Source organism: Lagopus leucura, unplaced genomic scaffold, assembly GCF_019238085.1.
Source record: "Lagopus leucura isolate 7727_CA_CO unplaced genomic scaffold, USGS_WTPT01 Super-Scaffold_100008, whole genome shotgun sequence".
NCBI lineage: Eukaryota > Metazoa > Chordata > Aves > Galliformes > Phasianidae > Lagopus > Lagopus leucura.
In genome coordinates this window covers 12,609,281-12,630,669 of record NW_024962265.1, presented here as the reverse complement: position 1 = coordinate 12,630,669, position 21,389 = coordinate 12,609,281, and the positions used below count along the sequence as shown (strand labels likewise).

The 21,389-nt window shown below is 37.0% G+C and overlaps 1 protein-coding gene across 3 annotated transcripts in view; it reads right to left on the bottom strand.

Moving 5' to 3' along the window:
* KMT2E (lysine methyltransferase 2E (inactive)) overlaps positions 1-21,389 on the bottom strand; it is a 54,574-nt gene that overhangs the window by 16,270 nt on the left and 16,915 nt on the right. For 2 of the 3 annotated variants that reach the window (XM_042872285.1, XM_042872286.1), the window contains 12 exons: positions 19,964-20,148; positions 15,130-15,241; positions 14,364-14,593; positions 13,347-13,427; positions 12,299-12,357; positions 8,169-8,341; positions 6,976-7,014; positions 5,084-5,296; positions 3,714-3,844; positions 2,498-2,615; positions 2,242-2,351; positions 1,497-1,758 (listed from right to left, as the gene is read on the bottom strand). In XM_042872285.1, coding sequence (XP_042728219.1) covers positions 1,497-1,758; positions 2,242-2,351; positions 2,498-2,615; positions 3,714-3,844; positions 5,084-5,296; positions 6,976-7,014; positions 8,169-8,341; positions 12,299-12,357; positions 13,347-13,427; positions 14,364-14,593; positions 15,130-15,241; positions 19,964-20,034 — 1,599 coding nt within the window. In that variant the 5' untranslated portion in view covers positions 20,035-20,148. Of the gene's footprint in view, positions 1-1,496; positions 1,759-2,241; positions 2,352-2,497; positions 2,616-3,135; positions 3,246-3,713; positions 3,845-5,083; positions 5,297-6,975; positions 7,015-8,168; positions 8,342-12,298; positions 12,358-13,346; positions 13,428-14,363; positions 14,594-15,129; positions 15,242-19,963; positions 20,149-21,389 lie in introns of those variants that run through there. The other variant, XM_042872287.1, reaches the window with a different exon arrangement.

Sequence of the window (21,389 nt, the reverse complement as noted above, 5' to 3'; positions counted from 1 at the left end):
GAAATGCAATGCATACTGTCATGCCAAAAGAGATGTTATCATAATTGCATAGAATTTTTTCTTAGCTCAGAAGTGTATTCCCTTGAAGTGACATTCTTCATTCACAACCTCACTATACTGCCTAATGACTGCCATGACCTACAGAAATATTAAGTTAGCTGACTACTGAAGGCCCTGTGATTTCAGAAAAAACAAGCAGTAACTTTGAGAATTCTTCTGTTCATTATTTCTTCACAAATCTTACCTTTTGATAAAATGATTACATGAAATTATTTACTATAAATATACTTTTAAGACAAATATTTTTCCCATCTGCATTGTTTTACCTTAACATTATATACTTCACGAGAGGAAAAAACGTATCAATTGACTGGCTTCTATATTTAGACACATTTAACAGCTTTATTCTTTGCACAACACTTACTGTTTTAAGTTCAGTTTGGAAAAACATTGATGACTCCTGTGACTGCTCTGTATAGGCACTGTGCATTATCATAGAAGCCCAGGAGAAGGTTCCAAATACCAGTTATCATTTGTTTAAAAACAACAACAAAAATCACGTAAGACTGGAAGGTTCATATAGTGCCTTTGCAGACCTTTTTTTTTTTCCTCTTTTTTTTTTTTTCTTTTTCTTTTAACAGTCACATGCCATGCCTTCCAGTCTTCCAAGCATGTTAAAGCAATGTAAATATGCTCCTGTCACTGTTATTACCTTCACTCCTACTGGCATTAACAAAATAAAAAGTTCAAAGTCTCTCCCTCTTAGAACAAAAAGTCTCTCTCCCTCTATGTAAAACATCATCACAAGCCACTGTATTCAAAGAAAGATTAAACTGTACTTTCCCTGCAAAAACAAAGGTAGATACCATGGTAACCATCTTCTCACATGAAGAATCCAACATCTGCTCTAGAAAACTTCATCACTTGCTGATTTTATGGATCTCTCTCAATAGTTCCTTTATACTGACAGATCTTAAAATTGCCATGGTACTACCAGCCAGCTTTACCACACTTACTTCAAAACTCACCTTCTTCTTCCCAACCCTCCAAACTCTATTTAGATTTCTACAGCTTACAGGACAGACAGAAGCAAAACTCAGTATTTTGAACTAAAGTTTGATTTGTTACAGAAGCAGCCCTATTTGCTGCTATGTTTAATAGACTGAATTTCTGAGTAATGTGGCTTTTTGGTTACTTGCATTTCAAGAAAGACTGGGAGCTCCTGAAAACATGACATGAGTCTTTTACATTAGAGATCCATACAGAAATTCAGAGGAAAAAGTGTACAGTTAAAACTCATAAGGGAACCAAAAACTTTAATCCAATCCAACATTAAGAATAACTGGACACATTATGAAAGCCCTATACAATTCGTTCATCATTTTCCAATAAATCCACACACCCTTTTCTCCAGCTACTCATTAAAATTACTGTAGTAACCACTAAGGAGACTATTCGTATTTAAATCTGTTTTGTTATCCTTTTTGTCTCAATACCTGGTTATTGGAAATGGACAGCCTGAGGGGAGAGAGCTTCCTCTGCTTATTATCTGCGATTTTCATTTTGGTGGCTGCTCCTTCACAGTCCAATGTGATGTTCTGATTTTGAGTCTCCTTTTCTCTTGAAACATCCTTCTCTTTCTTTCCCTTTTTCCTTCTGGTTTCATATCCCGTATTGATGTTTTCTGTAGGCTCAGAACGTCTGAGAACCGGACATTCAGGATTTTCTTTGAGGCAAGCACAGTCCACTTTGTATTTACTACAAGTAAAAAGAATGCAAGCAAGCATATTTTGATCAGGCTGTAAAGCAATGGTACTTTACAACGTTATGTCATGTAAGTGGTAAATTTCACATTAAACATCTGCTTTGATGTGAACTAAGCATATGAAGATCAGCTGACTAAAGCTTTCACAGGATATACTAGAAAGTTTTTCATTTCTGCAAAGACAGTAAGCAATTTACAAATTAAACACTGGGAAAACCCAGATATACATGCCATTCAGCCAAGCTGACTTATCAGCAGACACAGAAAAATGTGACCTTTGTGCTGTAAGATGTGAACTAAATGGACTGCTCCTGGACTTAGGTGCACATACAGAATTACTCGGATCACTCAGGTACAAAATCACATTATTAAAGCATACAAGGAAATAAATAATATAAAGAACAAAATCCCCCCTGAATACATCATGACTTGGTAAGTATTTTATGTATTTCAGAATAACATGTTCATATACTTACCAATTTCCATAATCAAAATCAAATGCTATAGTAATCTCTGCTCCTTTTGGAATGTTATGGATGGAGTAAATATAAAGATGAATCGTTCCATCTTCAATTACATGCCTCACCTATAGGTAACAGAATATTACTTTATTGTAACGAATTAAAAATAAACAAAATTATAATCAGTGCTCAAATTATCAGTTGGAGAACTTCAAAAAGAAAAGAACATCTAAGTAAACATAAGCTAATTTAAGTTCATGTAAATGCTCACCTCTGCATTTGGTGTACATGAACGCCGGATGAATCGAGCTTCATTTCCAAAAGTCCTTGCATCAACACACATTTCCAGCCCATGAAACTTGGAATAAAATAAAACAAATGGATATGGCCTGAAAAACAGAGAAGAAAACCAGCCTGTTATCCTTTTAAAACTGTAAATACAACCTACTTCTTACATTAGTTGTTTTTGTATCATGTCGTTGCCAACACGCTCTGAATGTGGATTAGTCTGAGAACCATCCATGAGCGTTTGAAGCTGCATTACTCTACTGGGTGCATTTCTCCAACTGTATTCTTGGAATGCTGAAAGTTTGCGTCGCAGCCCTGAATGCAATCTTCTGCATAGGATTTACAGGGAGGAATAGCAACAGAGCAAGCACTGAACATGGAAGACACAAAGCTAAGATTCTTCAGTGTTCTTAATAAACTTTTTTTGGTAACAAGTTCTAAACTGAAACTCCAGTAGAAATGTAGATGCCTCACAGAGCTGTCTCCAAAAAAAAAAAAACCACAGATGAAACAAACCCCATCCCTGCCTATTTCCAATAGTAACCGCTTGGCACTCAACCCTCTTGAGAAAGCTGAACATCTAAACACTCTGCCAAGACGTATTTCTGCTACTGCAGATACCTGGGAAGCCTTCCACCTTTACTGAGCACAAGATCTACACTCGCTCTTCTCCAACAGGCCTCTTGCAATGTCTCGTTATCAGGGTGTCCCTGCATTTAATGGTAGGGGGGAGAACAGTTCAGATGAAGGAAGCAGTCGTGAATTTGTATTTCTCTGTAATCCACAAACCAGAGAACCATGGCAGTGAAAAGTGCCAAGCTGACCATGTTCAGTTCTGTCCTTGGCCTGACAGAACGAAAATCTTTCCAAAAGAAAGCTTTTACCATTACCTTCTGAATTATTTTACGACAGCAGAACCTGTCAACCTCTGGTTTACACTGCACAACTCCCAAATGAGAATACAGGAATCCTTTAACCAGCTGAGAACAAAGAAAGAGGAAAATAATTCCTGAAAAAAATGTTCTAATGATGCTCAGAAGAGAAGGGGGGAGACCAGATACCAGCTGCAATTACTTCTAATGAGACAACAGTAAAATGCAAGACACCACAGGTAATAAAGATCCCTTCAGCATCTTCAGTACAAGTCTGGCACAAATGTTCTAATAGTTATCTTATTAAAACATCTGGAATAAACAAACCTTTTAAAGAAATATCCGTTAGCTTCGAACTGTTCTCTCAGCATGAACTTTCCTCTGTATTCAATAATAAGTGCATCAGGAGGCAAATCTTTGGCAGCTTTTAAAATTTTCTTGTTTTTTTGCACGTAACTCTATAAAGACAGAAGTTAATTTATGAATTTCATTTTCTTTCATTTTTTCCATTATTATTAACAGCAGATTACACTTTCACAACTATTAAACAATGCTATATGAACTAAATACTTCTTTCTTGCTATTAAAACTGCAGACTAATTTGATCATTTGGTCTTGTTCCACTACCAATGCAACTAGTCACTAATTTCAATTCAAGAAATGCCACTGCCCTGTATTGTGGCATGGTGAGAAAACAACATACTGATGCTCTCACTTCAAGTATTATAACCCTCAGTACACTTAGCTCTCAGAAGTACATGCTGAATTCCTGCATACTGCTTTGAAAAGGCTTCAATTCCTTCAAATCAAAACAGAAACATGCAGATACACACATTCATTATTCACTCAAGAAAAAAACAGAACAGGAAAATATCAAAATAATAAAGAAACCTAGAAAAGTTTGCAAATTTCTTATACTTATTTCCATACCTTTAGATGAAAGGATGGCTTTTAATTAAAAACCAATACATACCCTGACAATTAGTGAACTCACACCTCTCAAAACTGTCACCGCCAATCAAAAAGGAAGTAGCCTCTATGTAGGAAAAAGGCTCTGTAAGCAGGGATATTCCTCTAAGGAGGCTGTCCCATATGCCATGATCGTCTTTGAGGAAAAGAAGCAAAGATGCTTCTATTAATCTGCTACAGTAACTACTCCTTGAGATTTCTGCTACAAAATGCTAATGTCTATTACATGGCTCCGATTTTAAGCTGCTAAGTAACTGATGCCAAGGACAGAAAAAAGAAGACAATGCACAATCTCTTCATAAACTAGAAATTACATGATCACAAGAGTTGAGCACCAGTTGTGATACCAACTACTGCCAGAAACGTCTTTCATGAACTAGTAAGTTATATTCTAATCTGAATACCTAAAAATTCAGAACTTACCACATCTTCTGAAAAACACAGACTGTTAACATGTTGATGTACAGAGCAGAGAAACAAACTCTGACGTTTATTCCTACTCTAACCATACCAGATAGTCCTCACACATCACAGAAGCGGGAGCAGAGAAATTTACTGTGTTATGCTCTCCACAAAAGAAGTATTTTAAATGACAATTCATGTTTCAGGCTTAACATAGCATCTTAACTATTCATGAAAATTGATATGCAAATATAAATGTAAGTGGCTATCTTGGTCATAGCACAAATACAGAGCAAGCAATAACAACACATGGCACAGCTCCTCACCTCTACTGGAGGTTTGAAAATCAGATTGCTGGTGCTGACTTCTTTCTTGTCATTTCCATTGCCTAATCTCAGAGCTATTTTTTGTGCCTCCCTCTGAACACCCTCGCTGTACTGGTTATTATTTGCCTCTTCGTAACGATCCATCCATGCTTTGATTTTAGTTTCCCATCCAAAGTTTGAACTGTCAGTAGGATCAATTTCTGGAGCTGAGCCCTGTAAATTAAGTAAGCAATCACTTATTACAAGGTAAGAAAAAAATATATTTTTTGAAAGACATGTTCCCACTAGTAAGCTCAACAAAGTAAGTCTACAACATGCTACAAAATGAAGGGTAAAGGTATGCCATTGATTTAAATTTGTTTATAATGCAGCCTTGCTCTGTCTTTGTTGTATCTATGAAAATTAAGACCTGTCAGTACTGTACTTCACATGCACTTTCCCCTTCGCTATACAAAGGGGAAGTACAGTTTGTAGGAAGTCCAATTCAATGTTCTGAATTACTTAAAAGCATTTCACTGAATTCAGTAGCATTATATCTGCCCTTCAAAAACTGCATCATTTCATAAAAATTGCCCAACTTCTGGAATACACTCCTCTTAAACAGGGATTCTAGTTTTTAATGGGACGAGGATGAAGACTGAAACTGTCTCCTCCTGCAATATGAGTGCAGGAACTATCAAATCTCTCTCTCCCTCTACTCAATTTTTATGAACATATGCAAACCAGCTTCCATTCCATTACACACAGATCCAAAACCCCCTTCCAGCTTCAAGGGTTATGCCACATTTTTCTGCTTTGCACTTAGCTAAACTTCACAAAGCCTATCACTAATACATTAAGGTGCATAGACTGTAAACTAGTGTTAGAAGCTTAGCACCAATCATTTTGTTCCCCTTGCCTGTTCCTCACTAAACATTTTTTCCCCTGCAGCACTCCGGGTCCTTTCACTTTTAAAGAAAGTACCATTGTACCTCCAGACCTCACAAACAGCAGCCAGGCTGCAGCCAACCAGTGCTCCTTACGGACAGCAGCAGCCAACGCTCCCTTTTCTATCCACCTGAGCAGAGACACTATTAAACATTAATAAAACAGCAAGTGTTCAGCAGTTTAATTTACCTGTTACTGATTATATTTATTTTATGCATTGCAGGAACCATACATACAAACAGCATAAAAAAAAAAACTGTGATGCAAGCAAACTACGAAAAAAAAAAAACCACAAAAGCAACAGAACCATACAAACACCACATTCAACAACAAAACAAAACAAAGATTGTCCTCTGATTTCCTGATTTTGTCTTTTTATTTTCAAGTCACAATCGTACCCCTGAAGCCTCAGTTGTGTCCTACTTACTGATATTTATCTCAAGGATGAATGAATTGTGCAAAACATCTAGCTTTCACACTACGCGTGTTTTTCTCCCACTTTAAGCAAGAATGCTGCAGCATTTAGATCTTGCAAAGCAGCCATCCCAAACACCATTCCTTTAACTGATCAGTCCTAGCAAGAAGTGTCCCACCAGATGGATACACCTATGTACGACAGAGCAGAACTGCTAACTTAGCTCTCCGAGTTGGAGCTATTAGGTTCAGATGAGACGTACGCTCAACTTTATTCCCCTTCATACAGCACAGATGTGCCCTGAACATTTTATTGACTTGATAACCAAATATTCTCAGAGAAAAAAAAATTACACTACTTTGCTTGAATCTGTAGAACAAAAAGAGGAGCCTTCCATCTCAGTTTAAAATTCCCACAATAATCATGCAGTAACTTCATTAGAGTAATTTAGTACATAAGTATTACAAAGCATCAAGAGCACATCTGCAGTTATGCATTAACGTAAAATTAAGGTGTGAAACAAAACAAAACAATCACTAAATCACATTACCTTTACTCTTGAAGATTTTCTGGATCCTTCTCGAAATGCCTGAAAAAAGATTATTGTTTATTTTCTTATGTGGCAATACACAATCTCTTAAGGAATTCAAAACCAATTAACTTATTAACAATTCACTGCAGACTATTCTGAGTAAAGCATGCAAGAAAACAGGCAAGTTACAACGAAATTGCAGGAAGGCAGCAGCTTGTCTCCAGTAAAATGTAATAAAAACTAAAATCAGCATTTCAAACTGAAAGTGCATTGGATTTTGGCTCTAGAAGGCCATGCACCTAGTCTGCCTGCCTCTCATATTGCATAACTTTCAACAATTTCACAATGCAACAAAGAGCTGCTCCAGAATTACTTATTGAACAGCTCCATACTTAGCAGGAGAGTGTGTGAATAGTCCAAGTATCTCACTGCACTGCTAGTGGAATGAGCTGAGCAGGAAGCAGCTAACAGAGATAACCTATGAAATTAATTTTTCTTCTGCTATGTTGGGAGATAAAAACAGAATAATATGTTGCAGTAAGTCTACGTGCAGAACCTTTCTCTCAAAAGGAAACATACTTAAGATCTCCAAAAGGATACCAGTAACCATTTTTCACTTCTGAGGGACAGAATTCTCATCGAAGCCAAAGAAATTTAACTACAGAAAGCAACTCACTGCTTTAGGAAATGCCATGTACTTCACTCCCTCACGTAGAGAAAATACTGTTCACATCTAAATACCACTGCTTCTATACACTGTTTACCAAATTATTTTAGATAACACCAGCAGCACATTTCCACACAATTTCACCTCAAATAAATGGAGATATGTCTCATCAAGTAGAAAACATTTCTGAACATAAATTACCACAACTAAAGATTCCAGGCACAGAATTCTTCTTTGGTTACCTGAAGTCTGCTCATGAAGTCTGCTTATAGCTATAGTAAGTGGTGCAGCAAAATGCAATTCTCCTTACAAATTCTGTCTCAATTACAAAATTCAAGTGTCATAGCTGTACATCTTACTTTGAATTTATGAGGGGGGAACAAGCAGGGAAGACTGTAACACACACTGCAACAGGGCACTTCATTTCAATGTAAACCCAAGTAGTAAAATATTATTAGTAACAACGGCCTGAATTTTAAAACCAAAAGATGTCACACAGCTGTGATTTGTAACAATTACAGACAGAGAAATCAGATTCACTCACTTTTTTACATTTTGCTATGTTCTGCTCTTTCTCCCCACTTTTCTTCCTCTTCTTATCATTGACCTTTGTAACTCTTGGAGAAGCTATTGTAAATGTAGTTGGTGTGTGTTGAAAAGCAGTATACAGTTCCACAGGAACTTCATCACCACTCTCTGTCGCACTGGTATCCCCATCTTTAAAACAAAGAACAGTTTATAAGCAATCAGAAAGAACATTAACTAGTTACTCTGTAACTTCTTTTAAAAGCAAAAAGCATGTACTGTCAAATACTTCAAGTACTTGTTTGCAAAGTTTTCCAACAGCTTTAACAGCATGAAAACGAATAACCTGTGAGAAGCTGGCCATCAGCAGGCGTCTGCAGTACCAGGTAAGAAAAAAATACCACACTAATTCAACTTTTTAAATAGCATTACTGTACGGTATTTCATTTTAAGCAACATTAGTATTGAAACAACAACAAAAGCAAAATATTATTCATCAGCTCATTCATCTCTGTATACCTGGCCTGTACTTGTAATATGGCTACAAGATTCTCTTGCATGATGACAGTCTGAAAGGGATGAAAATTATTACCTGCCCAGCATTTCTTTTAAAATCCTATTAATCAGTCACGTCCAGACGAAATTTTGACTGTTATGTGTCCTTTCCAAGATAAGTATGTCAGTGTGGCTGAAAGCCTCTTCTCTTTAAAAAAAAATAAAAATCTCCTATCAATAACACACTGCTACTCCCCACAAGGAGAAATGGTGTGTCTACTTTTCTTGTTAAAACAAGACTGTACACAAACTGATGCAAATTTTCATCGTGCTGTTCACAAGAAGACCTAAAAGCTGAAGTATGAAATTCAGCACACATCATCACTTATGTCAGGTAAATACATTTCCTGACCTTAAACAGGATTACCCTAGATCTGTCACGATGAAAAGCTGTCAAGTGTGAGGAGGTTTGGAAGAGAGATGGTACAAACAGATAGGAGACTACAAGTGCTTAGTACAGACGTCTCACATTTTAGCAGCTTTTCAAATATTCAGCCTTCATTAAATACATTTCACACTAAGCAAGGCTTTTTGAAGCTGCATGGAAGGCTTAACAAATACTTAATAAAAGAGCAGAGAAAAGTCTCTGAGATTAAAGGGATGTTGCCTTAATCAGTACACCCGACAGCTCTGTAAAGAGATCCAGCTACTCAAGATTTTCCTTGATCACAACGTTCCTTAAACAGGATTACTCTCTGCACAATAGTAAGCAATCCAGTTTTACTATATTGGTTCTTCTTTTAAAGTCTGTTAGGCAAATAATTATACCTTACCTATAATAAGATGATATAGGAATATTGATGTTTTAGAAGCTGATCATATTTTCTTAACTTGATGCATGCCCACTGGGACTATTTTATGAACTAGCATTAAAAGAAATGCAGAAGCCTAACCAAGCAATAATTTTCATGTATAGTAGATTAAACAACAGTTAATAAATGAAAATTCAAGGCAACTTTGAAATCATCAATGTTGCATTCCAGACATGAATGCCCACAGCATCATTATGTCAAAGGCAAATAAATAAGCAAACAACAGACCCTACAAAATACCATATTCTCCAGAGAAGTACAATGCTATTATTGTTGTCTATCTATAATGTGCTCTAGCTTTCTGTAAAGAATAATTACCTCAATTGAACATATAATTACACAGAGTTGTTTTGACATGCTCCTTCCTAACCTACATAACCTGCTTTCACTTTGAAGAGCCTCAGCAGAGCACTCTAAGGGAAGATTTTGTAGCATGGAAGACAGGGTACAGACACTGCAAAAGTTTCACAGGAAATGATGGGCCCAGACTCTTCCCTCCATAAGCAGCAAGTGGTATTATCAGCACCACTTTAAAGACCAGGCAGCTTGAAGCAACATCCATGAACAAGTAGTAGATCTAGAAACTGTATGTTTAAAAATACAAAAAGCCATCCTTGATGCAAATAACTAAATAGTTCACACACATGCACACCATGCACACACACTCCCCACTGATCCACAGGAAATAATCTAATCCACAGCAAGCAACATTACATGTTTATACCAGAATAACAAACCAAACTCGACCACAAACAACTGCAAGCACCAGAACTATGGACCAGAAATGCTCCAAGGAAGAAAGGCGAACACACAAAACTCACCCCTTGGTATCACACACCAGTGGTACCGCTAAAAACTCTTTTCCTGAGGTAAAATAATTGATCTATTTCTTCTCCCCACAGTTTAGCTCTGGATGGAACAGGGCTAAGCTCAGCAACGCTTTAGAAATCATTAAAATAAAACCCACTACTCTGTATTCTCACATCAAATTGAATAGTTATATTATGTGTAAACTTCAAGAACACTGTAACCATACTTGAAGAGCACAGAAGGAGGGCAACTTGGACTTCCATCAAACATCTGTAACTTACCACCAAGTTACAAGCAACATTCTGCTGCTTTCAAATACTTTTATTAACAGAGCCATCTGAATCAATGCTTTTTTGCTCTTCCTACTTGGTATCATCCATTGAAACTGGCCATTTTCACAGGTCTCTCATGGTAAACTATTCATACATAGAATTACTTTAGGCTTGACTGAACCACGTAATATCAACAAACACAAGAAGTACATTCAGCCACACTGAATGAAAATTAACCAGAAATTAATGGATGCTTGCTCTCTAATTATGTACTGTAAATTACAATTATTAATAGCACACACTAAGTCACAGCCTAAACAGGATCAGAAGCGTAGGGCTTACTCTTTTTTGATACTTAAGATTAACCATATACTTTTTTTTTTCCTATTAACTGCATAGAACGGATTTAAGACTGATCAGGACTAAGGATTAAGTCAAACTCCAGCTCCTACGTAAGATTCTGACCACCTCTATTCCTGCAAACGATCACAGTGTAACTACAAATCCTAAGAGATTACTTAAATAGCACGGACCATCAACTTCTGCTGTACTGTGCATGAATTCAAACTGAACTTCACAGTGTCATCATACCACTTACATGTAACAAATGTATTTGTTTTACTGTTAAAACAAACAGAAAACACATTCTAGAACTCTGAAAAAATACATAAATTTGTAATACCTAGCATTTCAGTCAAAACTTTTATAAAGTAAGTTCTGTTCTGTAAAAATGAAAGCAGGTAAAGCCAAAAATAATAGTGGTGCTCTAAATAAGTTATTAACATCTTTAACCGTCAAAAGCAGCTTGCTCATCTTGCACATACCCCCACACTTCAGAAACAGCATTTGGAAGTAAAACATCTGAAGTTACAGAACAGAGATCATCTCCTATGTTAGGACTTTTGTAATAGCTTCAAAGTAAACACCTGACAACCAAAAACATGCCACATTTTGGCAATAGCTGGACAGAGCTCCTGACAAGTTATATCAGTTGAGCTTTCCAATTCCATAAATGGAGAGCAAATTTCACAAAACAAAGAAAAGGTACTACAACAATAAAAAACTGTATTAATTTTTGTAGTTGACAAAAACACCAATACACATAGCCAACAAATGAGAGTCAGGATTCCTTCAGAATTATGCTATATTGTTTTAAAGCTCATTTAGTTATTTCATTTTTTATCAGTCAGGAACATTAGCAGCAGTAGAGTGGTTTTAAGATGTCAGTATCAGGATGCAAGTCTACACTGCTAAGGAAGAAATGACAGAGCAATGAAGTCATTTTCCCCCAGAGAAAACAAACCCAGTAACCCCTCTCTTAACCCAGAAGAAACCTCAAACTTTCCCATCTATTTTTAGTAGCTCACTCAAAGTATTCTTATGATTATAAAAGCTACATTCATTTTTATAAAATCTTAAGGCTCAGACTGAATTTCTCTGCAGCAGTCAGAAAACAACAACAAAAAAACCCAACAGGGATGACATCTTTTAACGAAACACTTGGAACTTCAACTATTCTGATGTAACGTTGTTGTCCATGATAAGAAATACAAGAACCCATAGTCTATAAGAAATAGATTCACTGAACCTTACATTCTGAATGCAGTCAAAATTGCAGAGAACTGTGTACACACCCTTAAGTCCACACAATTGATAGTTATTTTACAACCTTTAGTGAAAAAAGTTTAAGTTTTACCCACCTGACATATTTTCCCTTTTCCTCCTCTGCAATAGCACTGCCCTTTCCTTATCCAAGTTTCTGAAATTAAAGAAATAACTTTTACTCCATGCTTTACATTTATGGATCCATACATCCAAGAATTAAAGCAGACTTCTTGTTTCCATTTTCCAGTGACCACAACAGAATAAACTGTATACAAACTGAGAGTTTAAATACTCATGAAAACGTAAATGTTGCTCTGCTTCATTCCACAGTAATGCAAAGTAAAGGGCAGCATTCACATCACTTGGAAAACATACCGAAAATGGAGGTAGCTCAGAAGAAAGATCGACTGTTGGCCCACGGATTACAAATAAGCAGGCATTAAACCATCTTCTTGCAGATCTAAATAATCATTATGATATAAGATCCTAAGATGACAGGGCTCAAACATTTTGTCAGAAGAAAAAAAATCATTTATTTGTAATTAAATGTGTTCTGAACACAGGTCTTTTATTCACTGTGCAACTGACAATCTGCAATGTAACTAAAGGAAGCATTTTATGCTGCATGTCACAGGGCAACAAACATTAGTCAGGTACCATCCACCTACCAACAAAACAAAATGCCTTCCTAGTAGTGTCTTATGACTTCTAGACTGAGAAAGAGGATAAAAGGTACCTATTTCAGAGCAAGAAATCTTTGAAGCGAGGACTGGAGCATTTTGGAATGATACCCAGAAATGTACTCAAAACGGATGGATCAGTTAACAACCTGAAAGAGCTCCTGTAAAGAATCCCCCACATTTGACAGCCATGAAACAAAAGATATAATGAGTTTTCTCAGGCTGACAGACAAAATCCAGGAGATGCTGCTATGGCAATAAGTGTTTCAAGTGTTTAGCACTGTCAGCTAGCGAGGTAAAACAACAATCAGGGAGCACATGGAAATGGATATCAGTATGATCATCTGCATCAGAAACATGCCTCCATCTATTCTGTTGTGTTTGTTGTTTTTTTTTTTTTTTTCCCTGAAATATTCTCCACTCCTTCTAACTATCTGGAGTTCAAAACCATTGAACTACTCACCTTGGTTGACAACGTTCACACAGATATATGTCAGGAATATGCTGCCTGTCAATTCCCATACAGTCAATGTGCTGCCAGACACTAAAAAACAAAACCCCAAACTTTTAGTTATTTTAAGCAAAATTTTAGAAACTTTGTGTGCACACATATCCTTTTTTTTTTTCACCGTGATCTTAAAATAAGGTTAAAAATAAGATTTAAAATAAGAGTAAAGGTTACCAGAATTAAGGATGACTGAAAACAAACCAGTTTGTTACACATGCAGCTGGCTGAACGAGGCTCAAATTAATGTTGTGACTAGCTGTAGATATTATTTCAGAAACACACAATGACTTCATAAATTAAGCAACATCAATTTGTTCATTGGAAGTCCCAAAGCTCAATTTTCCAGAATCCAGAAATCTATTAGCACCCACTCACATTAGTATGCCCAAGCAGGTACTTAAACATGAACACAGAAGTTTAAACATTTAACTTTGGCTTCCAAAATAAGAAACCCCTAGGTTTAAGAATTTCAGTAACTAGGGAAAGACTAAGTCAACTCTCATGAAGATGAAGAGTTCTTATCAAAAAGATGATGCATACAGAGGCTGATATTTGAGAGGTTTATGTCCAATCACCTTGTTTTCTTCAAGTTATTTGGTTTACACATACCTAATTTACCAAGATACTTCATTATTACTTGGTACATGCAGACTTTTACTTTGCCATAATAACAAACAACTTGGAGAAAGTACCAGACAGATACCTGTTTGAGAATAATAAAATCCTTCCTGGAGTAACAATACACAAATAAAGGCATGTTAAGACAGATAGGAATAAGGTGTGATAAACTCATTGGCCTTCATCAACTACTTTGCCTATTAGAAAGACATACAATTTTCAAACAATGTTCTGATGAAGGAAATGTATTCTTTTCTATTAATCAACATAGTTAAATCACTATTTAATTGCACTTAATATTACAATGCAGTTCTAAGTCATTTTTACCTTCTTGATGCATTTAATATTCATTACCTGCATTTGTCACAACAGATCATATATCCATCATCATGTGTAAAGCCACAAATGCATCTGGTAATATCAGTTCCATAGCTTCCATCCTCTGATGTACTGATGGTAGTAGCACTGGAGGTTTCATCAAAGTTGGGAGTGGTAAATATGCCTACTTCATTCTTGCTTATAACTACTGATGGAGGAGGAGAAGCTGGAGGCGTTGGAGGAGGCCGAGCACCATAGTTATGGTCCTAGATTGGTTTTGAAAGGTAAGTTGTAAGTATTCACATGCTCTGATGGTTATTTAAGCCAAAGTAGAAGAATTAACTTCATAAAAAGCCTCTAAAGCTCTAAGCATTTGTAAATAACACTTCACAGTTTTGTTTTTGTCGTTGTCCATTCTTGGTTATGTACCTTCTCAGCTGTGAGGGTGGTGAGACTGGAACAGATTGCCCAGAAAGGCTGTAAATGCCCCCCTTCCTGGAAGCATTGAAGTCCAGGCTGGATGGGGCTGTGAGCAACCTGGTCTAGAGGGAGGTGTCCCTGCCTACAGCAGGCGGTTGAAACTGCATATCTGAAGCGTCCCTTCCAACCCAAACCGTTCTATGAGTTTGTAATTTACATAAAGTTAACTGTGTTCTGCACTGAGTTTCCAATCAACCACCTTTAGTCAATTTACCCAGACCTCAATAAAAATGCAAAACTGTAAGCAAGAATCAGCATTCTTCTATTTTAGAACAGCAGATTTTACATTATCTATGTACATACAATATCTAGTGAAACTTACTGCATAGGGCAAACCAATGTAGCTGTGTGAATGCGAGCTGCTGGTATACAACTGGTGCGGATAACTGTTCGATTTTTCAACTACCACAGGGCTAGCTTCTACAGATTCTGGTCTGCAAAATCAAATCAGAAGAAGAATAAATACAGTTACACTAATAAATGTAAATATCAAAGTGTGTAAGCTAACATAACACTAACAAACTTAATGCACTTGTTTCACAGCTGCTAAGTAATTACTTGCTCTTCCTGTTAAAAAGGAGCATGCAAATAGGTAGAGGGTAAATCTGAGGGGAAAAAAAGAAAAAAGGAAAAAACATTCAACTCTGTATTCGTTTATCCCTTCAGAGAAAACAAACTCTCACTTAAAAAGAAAGCTTTCAGAGTTACAAAGAACTCATGCCTCTGTAGTTACAAAATCTTCCTTGAAGGAAAAAAGAAGTCCACATTAAATCACTTCACATAACCCACAAATTTGGCTTATGAAACAGAAAAGCATATTATGCAGTTTGTCAAGGATCTATTAAGCTGTAATAAAGGCTAAACAAAGGAGTTCAGCTTAATGACAAGAGAAGGAAGCAGCTATACACACAGAATTGCAAACCTATTGATACAGCTCCAGCACCAGCTGCGACGCTGCTCAACTGTGCAATGCCACCTCGCGGTTGCACCACTGCATCATTCTCAACATTTTCACAAACCAGCACCGAAGCAGAGCAGTACTCTTTTTACAGACAGAAACCTTAAGTAAGGCAAACTTATTTATTAAATACGAAACAAAAAGCAGTTCCCGAATTATATTTAGCTAGAAAGAAAAAAATGAAAAAACTGCTAGATAACGCTTTGCAATAAAAGGTTGTAACAGTCAACCCACTGCTTCCATGATCTAAACTACAACACAAGATGAGAAAGGAACACTAAAACAGGAGCCTCCGAGTCCAAGAAATTGCACCTTTCCTCAGCAGTTACATTTATGTCAGCATCCTGAAGCTTTTATTTTTTTTAACCCCCATGACCCACATAGACAAGTACAAACTCCAAATGAATGCAGTTACCTAGCTGCATTAAGAATTTATTTTTCACATTGAGACAGAACAAAATATCTTTATCTAATAAACTGAAATGGCTTTTGACTCACAATACAAATCGAGGCTAATTTCTTCCCTACATTTAGCTTTGTTATGCATCAAATATATTTCCCATCACAAATAGTTCAGTAATTCCTTGAATCAATGTTTAAAATGAAGATGGTTGTTCTGAACACTGCTAATTCAAAAACCTGTGTACTTTTCTTCAGACTCTAAGATATTAAAGACAGGCTTTCTGTTGTTGTTCTGCCATGAGGTGACACTAGGCTGATGGAGGAGAACAGCAGCAATTCCCCCTTGTTGCTAATGCTTTTGTAAGAATATAATTATTCTTCCTGGAAACAACACAGAGCACTTTTCTATCTACTTGCAGATGTCCTACTAATATCTTAAGCAACCTGCTTCTTATTAGCTTTTCCCTATGTGATACTACTATGCAATAAAACAGGTTAAAAAGAAACACTTGTTAAAATTACCCATAGGTGAGAATGTTAGTTAATGAAGTCCAAAGAGGGAAAAAATCTTCTGAAAAATACTAATGTTTCTCACAGTCACCAAGAAGGGTGGGCGAAAGAGGAGGATATTCATCAGATTCATCAAACACGATACAGAAAAAAAGGACACCAGTTGGACAGACAAAGTTCTTCCAACAGATCTCCCTTTCCATTATGACTATCCATATTCTGATATGCAGTGCACCTATGCAGTAACTGCACACCATTAATGTCATCTAGGTAATCCTTCTGATGGTCTTGCCAATCTAAATGCCAGCGGATTAGAAGTTGACCTTTCATCCATGATGTCTAAAATAGAAATTCTCTTTTTTCCTCTCCAATTCAAGAGAGTCTCCATCACTGTATTGCTTTCATTGTTATTCTTCACTTACTGAATTGGAAAAGCAAAACCATGGTTCCATGCCCATCACTATGGGTTCCAAGCTCCACCTCGATGGCTTTCTTGAGTATATGGAAAATAAAAGCCTCCATTTTCGGAGCAGGAGGGTTTACTCATACAGACTAGTGGGGAATTCGTCTACAGTTCATCCTTAAGCAGTGCTGTGATTGATTTAGGAGATTTTTCTTCACTGAAAATAAGTCCATCTTACCACGACCTAAATACCAGCTGCTTCGACATGGGAGCACGCAATGAAAATATCAGAATGGAAACGTATGTCCTAAAAAGTGAGGTCATGTGTGTCATTAACTGACAACAAAACTAAAAAGGTACTCCTGCACAATATAGAGCAAGAGAGTACACCCTACTCCTTAAATGTATTTCTACCTAAGCTAGGAAATTATAAACCACTGAAGAGTAAAGCCATTAAAGTTTAGATGAAAGCAGTTGTGGAAAGCAGAAGAATTAAAACATCTAAAAAGGAAATGCATCAGACAAACAAATGCGATCCATTATCTCCAACTATTCTAAGACCTGGAGAACACAGAGTGCAGAGCCAAAACCCAAAAGCCCAACTTTCATTTGAGACTGAATGTGTATTGATTAGCAATTCACAACCGTGCCAAATATTCAGAATTAAAAACAAACAAACCAAAAACAACAGCAAGGAGTATTTAAAAAAAACAAAAAAAAGTTTCTTCTGGGTTAAAAACATTCTTGTAACTTGAAAAAGAGTTAAGAAGTAACAATGTCTCTCAGATAACTTTTAACTCTGCAGATGAAGACTCTCACGTTCTCATCGTTCCCTAGCGTTCATATTTAAAAGTACAGTGCAAACTGAAAAAAAATATTCTGCATGCTGCCAGCAGATGGCAGTAGTCAAAAATTAAATAACTGACACGAAACCAGACAGTTAAAATCAGACCTTACATTCACTCTATTAAGGGAATCAATTATAAGCCATTCTAAGCAATAGCAAATTCTTTAAAAAAGTTCCCCTTACTGCTTTCAAACACCGTTTCGTTTCTGACTGAGCAGAAATTACAAAAGAAGTGAAGGTGGATTCTGACCAACACTACAGATACAATCAACATCTGGGGGTATCAACTACCTTCATAGAATTCCAGGTATTCAAACAGAAAAGAATCTCAATAAAACGGAAGTTTCCACATCCTAAGGCTAAGCTACACACCTACATTCAAAAGCTTTGCTAACAGAAACTCCAAATGAAATCTCTTGCTTCCAAGTATGCTTCAGTATCAAACTGCCATTAGTTTAACTTATCTAATTTTTCATAGAATTTGGGTTTGTTTTCCCTTTGCACCAGCTCACCTGAGTTACGTCTGGCTGAAGGTCAGCTAAGAGAAAGGAGTGCAATGTATTTTTTGTAAGAAGCAGCCAACATTTTGTGTTTCAAGACACTTCATTTAGTCAAACTCATCTGATGGGCTAATAGCTACCTAGAGAACAAACAACTCATGACCATTTGTTCAACACAGCTTTCCCACTTGGGAAAGCGTCACAACTCACTATGACCACTATAAATACAATCTATACCCAACATATCTATTGAAAAAAAAAAAAAAAACAAACACAAAAAGAACATTTAAAGCAGATGAATGGTGATAGAAAAGGGTAAAAACTGTGGAAGTTGTTAGGTTAGGGACACTGTTTTGTGTCACATTTCTTTAGATAATGAAGTTGCTTTCATATCAAGATAAGCTGATCATGCAACTACATATTTCAGCCTATGCCAGAGATTACATTAATGAATCTAACTGCCACCAGTCACTTAACATCTGAAGAACACCAGCACCTAATCAGGTCTTTGTGTCACAGCACGAAGCAAATAACACAGTGAACGATCATGTTTGTACTGACAACTGCATTTATTTACTCTAATTTCAGCATGGCTTGTTGCATCTGCAAGAAATGTCGGTAACCTCAGGGATGGAGACCTTCTCTTCTCTAAACGTAGAAGAAATCCACACACACAAAATAACAGAAAGTGTGAACAGTTCAATTACTGTTTACAATTACAGTTCAATTACAATTAGTAGAATTACTCAACACAGACTTATAGAGTTTTCTGCACCAAGGAAATTACTGTCCATGATGTGAAATAGACATCAACAAAACAATTCTGAAAACTTGAATGCATCATTAAGTTTCAAAGTAAGAATTCTTTATTTCCTTCAGATAAATAGCACCAACTGCCTATGTTAGTGGAGTTAAGCTCACACAACTGGAAACAGAGAAAAGAAATGGGCATTTAAAAAGCTGTTTGAAAGTTTTTTTTTAACTGCTTAACAAATTTTCTTTGAAGTTTGGAAGAAAAGACATTCCCTTCTTAAATGGAGTAAGATTACTAGGACAGCACATATTCCAAAGCAAAGACTGTGTGTATGCTGCTTGCATCAATACCAGCCCAATACCAGACCAACCTCCACTCAGAGACTGAGTGCTTACTGCTGCTTTCTTGAAACTAAGTTCTTTACCAAAAGAAACTGTCCCCAGCATGGGAGATCAACACATATTTTAAATACTCGGGTTAAGGAAACACTGAGTTGTGAAACATTTTGTGTGAAAAGCAAGCCAGACAGTAACTGTATTTCTCAGTTTGCTAAGCAATAAAAAAACATACCTCTGTAGAACAGTTCACCTTCGTTCCTTCACTCTCCTCAAAAAGGAAAAAATGGACTTAAGAATAGATTACTGCTTAGAGTTATTAAAAATCCAATATAACTATGGAGACTCCCAAGTCTTCTCCAACTAAATGTATTAAAGAAAATCCTCAGTAGGAAAAAAAATAAGCAATAGAAATCAGGAACTTAATTAGTAAATTAACATACTTACTCTGAGCCTGCAGCCATTTCCAAATAAGAAGTATCTGCTGTGTCAACCCCCAGTGGGATCACTATGCTCATGACGTTCGTTTCTGATAAATTCGATTACTACAGAGTCCTATGCATTGGTATCCAAAACACTGGGGCATGCCAGCCACAGTGCTCATTGCAAACATCTAAGTGCATCCACAAACCCTGTGAAAAAAACAACAACACAAAGCAGAAGATTGAGCCAGATGATTTTAAAACAGACGACTCTATATCACATGTATATCTGAAACAGTAATTTAGTGTTGCTTTATGCGAGCAAAAAATGGATAGAAAATTCAGTTTTCTTTTGATATCAAATACACCAACGATGATCTTATGACTCAGAAACACTACAAACTGATGAGAATATAATAATTTAAATTGGTGATCACAAACATTCATTCTTTCATCATACTCCATGGCATAACAAAGACTCGCTTCGAAGCAAACATGCTGGACATCAAGTACACTTCCTCACTGGTCCATTCTGTCAGAGCTTATTTGCTTTAACTTTCAATAGTAATCTTGTAACAATTTTTTTTGACCTGTTTCTCAGAAAGCATTCCTGACTTTTGCTAGGGACTTTTTTTAAAGTCAAACCTCCAACACTTGCAGTATAAACTAAATGCCATGAAAGAAAGCCAGAACTCCCATTCTGTACCTCTTAAAACCAAAATAATTATGATGATTACAAATAATTATATGAAATGACATTTTCAATCTCATTTTTATGGATTACTGTCAGAAGACATACACAGCAAGGGGACTTTTTTCAGAAGTGATTTTCTTAAGTGGCAAACAAACAGAGCACAGAGGGTTGTTGCTGGTGGTGCAGAGTCCGGTTGGAGGCCTGTAACCAGCGGTGTTCCTCAGGGGTCTGTGCTGGGTCCGGTCTTGTTCAACATCTTCATCAGTGACCTTGATGAGGGGATAATGGCCACCCTCAGCAAGTTTGCCGATGATACGAAGTTGGGAGGATTGGCTGACACGCCTGAAGGCTGTGTTGCCATTCAGCAAGACCTGGATAGGCTGGAGAGCTGGGCAGAAAAAAACCGGATGAGGTTTAACAAAAGCAAGTGTAGAGTCTTGCATCTGGGGAGGAATAATTCCATGCACCAGTAAAGGTTGGGGGATGACCTGCTGGAGGGGAGCTCTGCGGAAAGGGACCTGGGTGTCCTGGTGGATGACCGGTTGGCCATGAGCCAGCAGTGTGCCCTTGTGGCCAAAAAGGCCAATGGCTTACTGGGGTGCATTAAAAAGAGCGTGGCCAGCAGGTCAAAGGAGGTGACCCTCCCCCTGTACTCTGCCCTGGTAAGACCTCATCTGGAGTACTGCATCCAGTTCTGGGCTCCCCAGTACAAAAAAGACAGGGATCTCTTGGAAAGAGTCCAGCGGAGGGACACAAA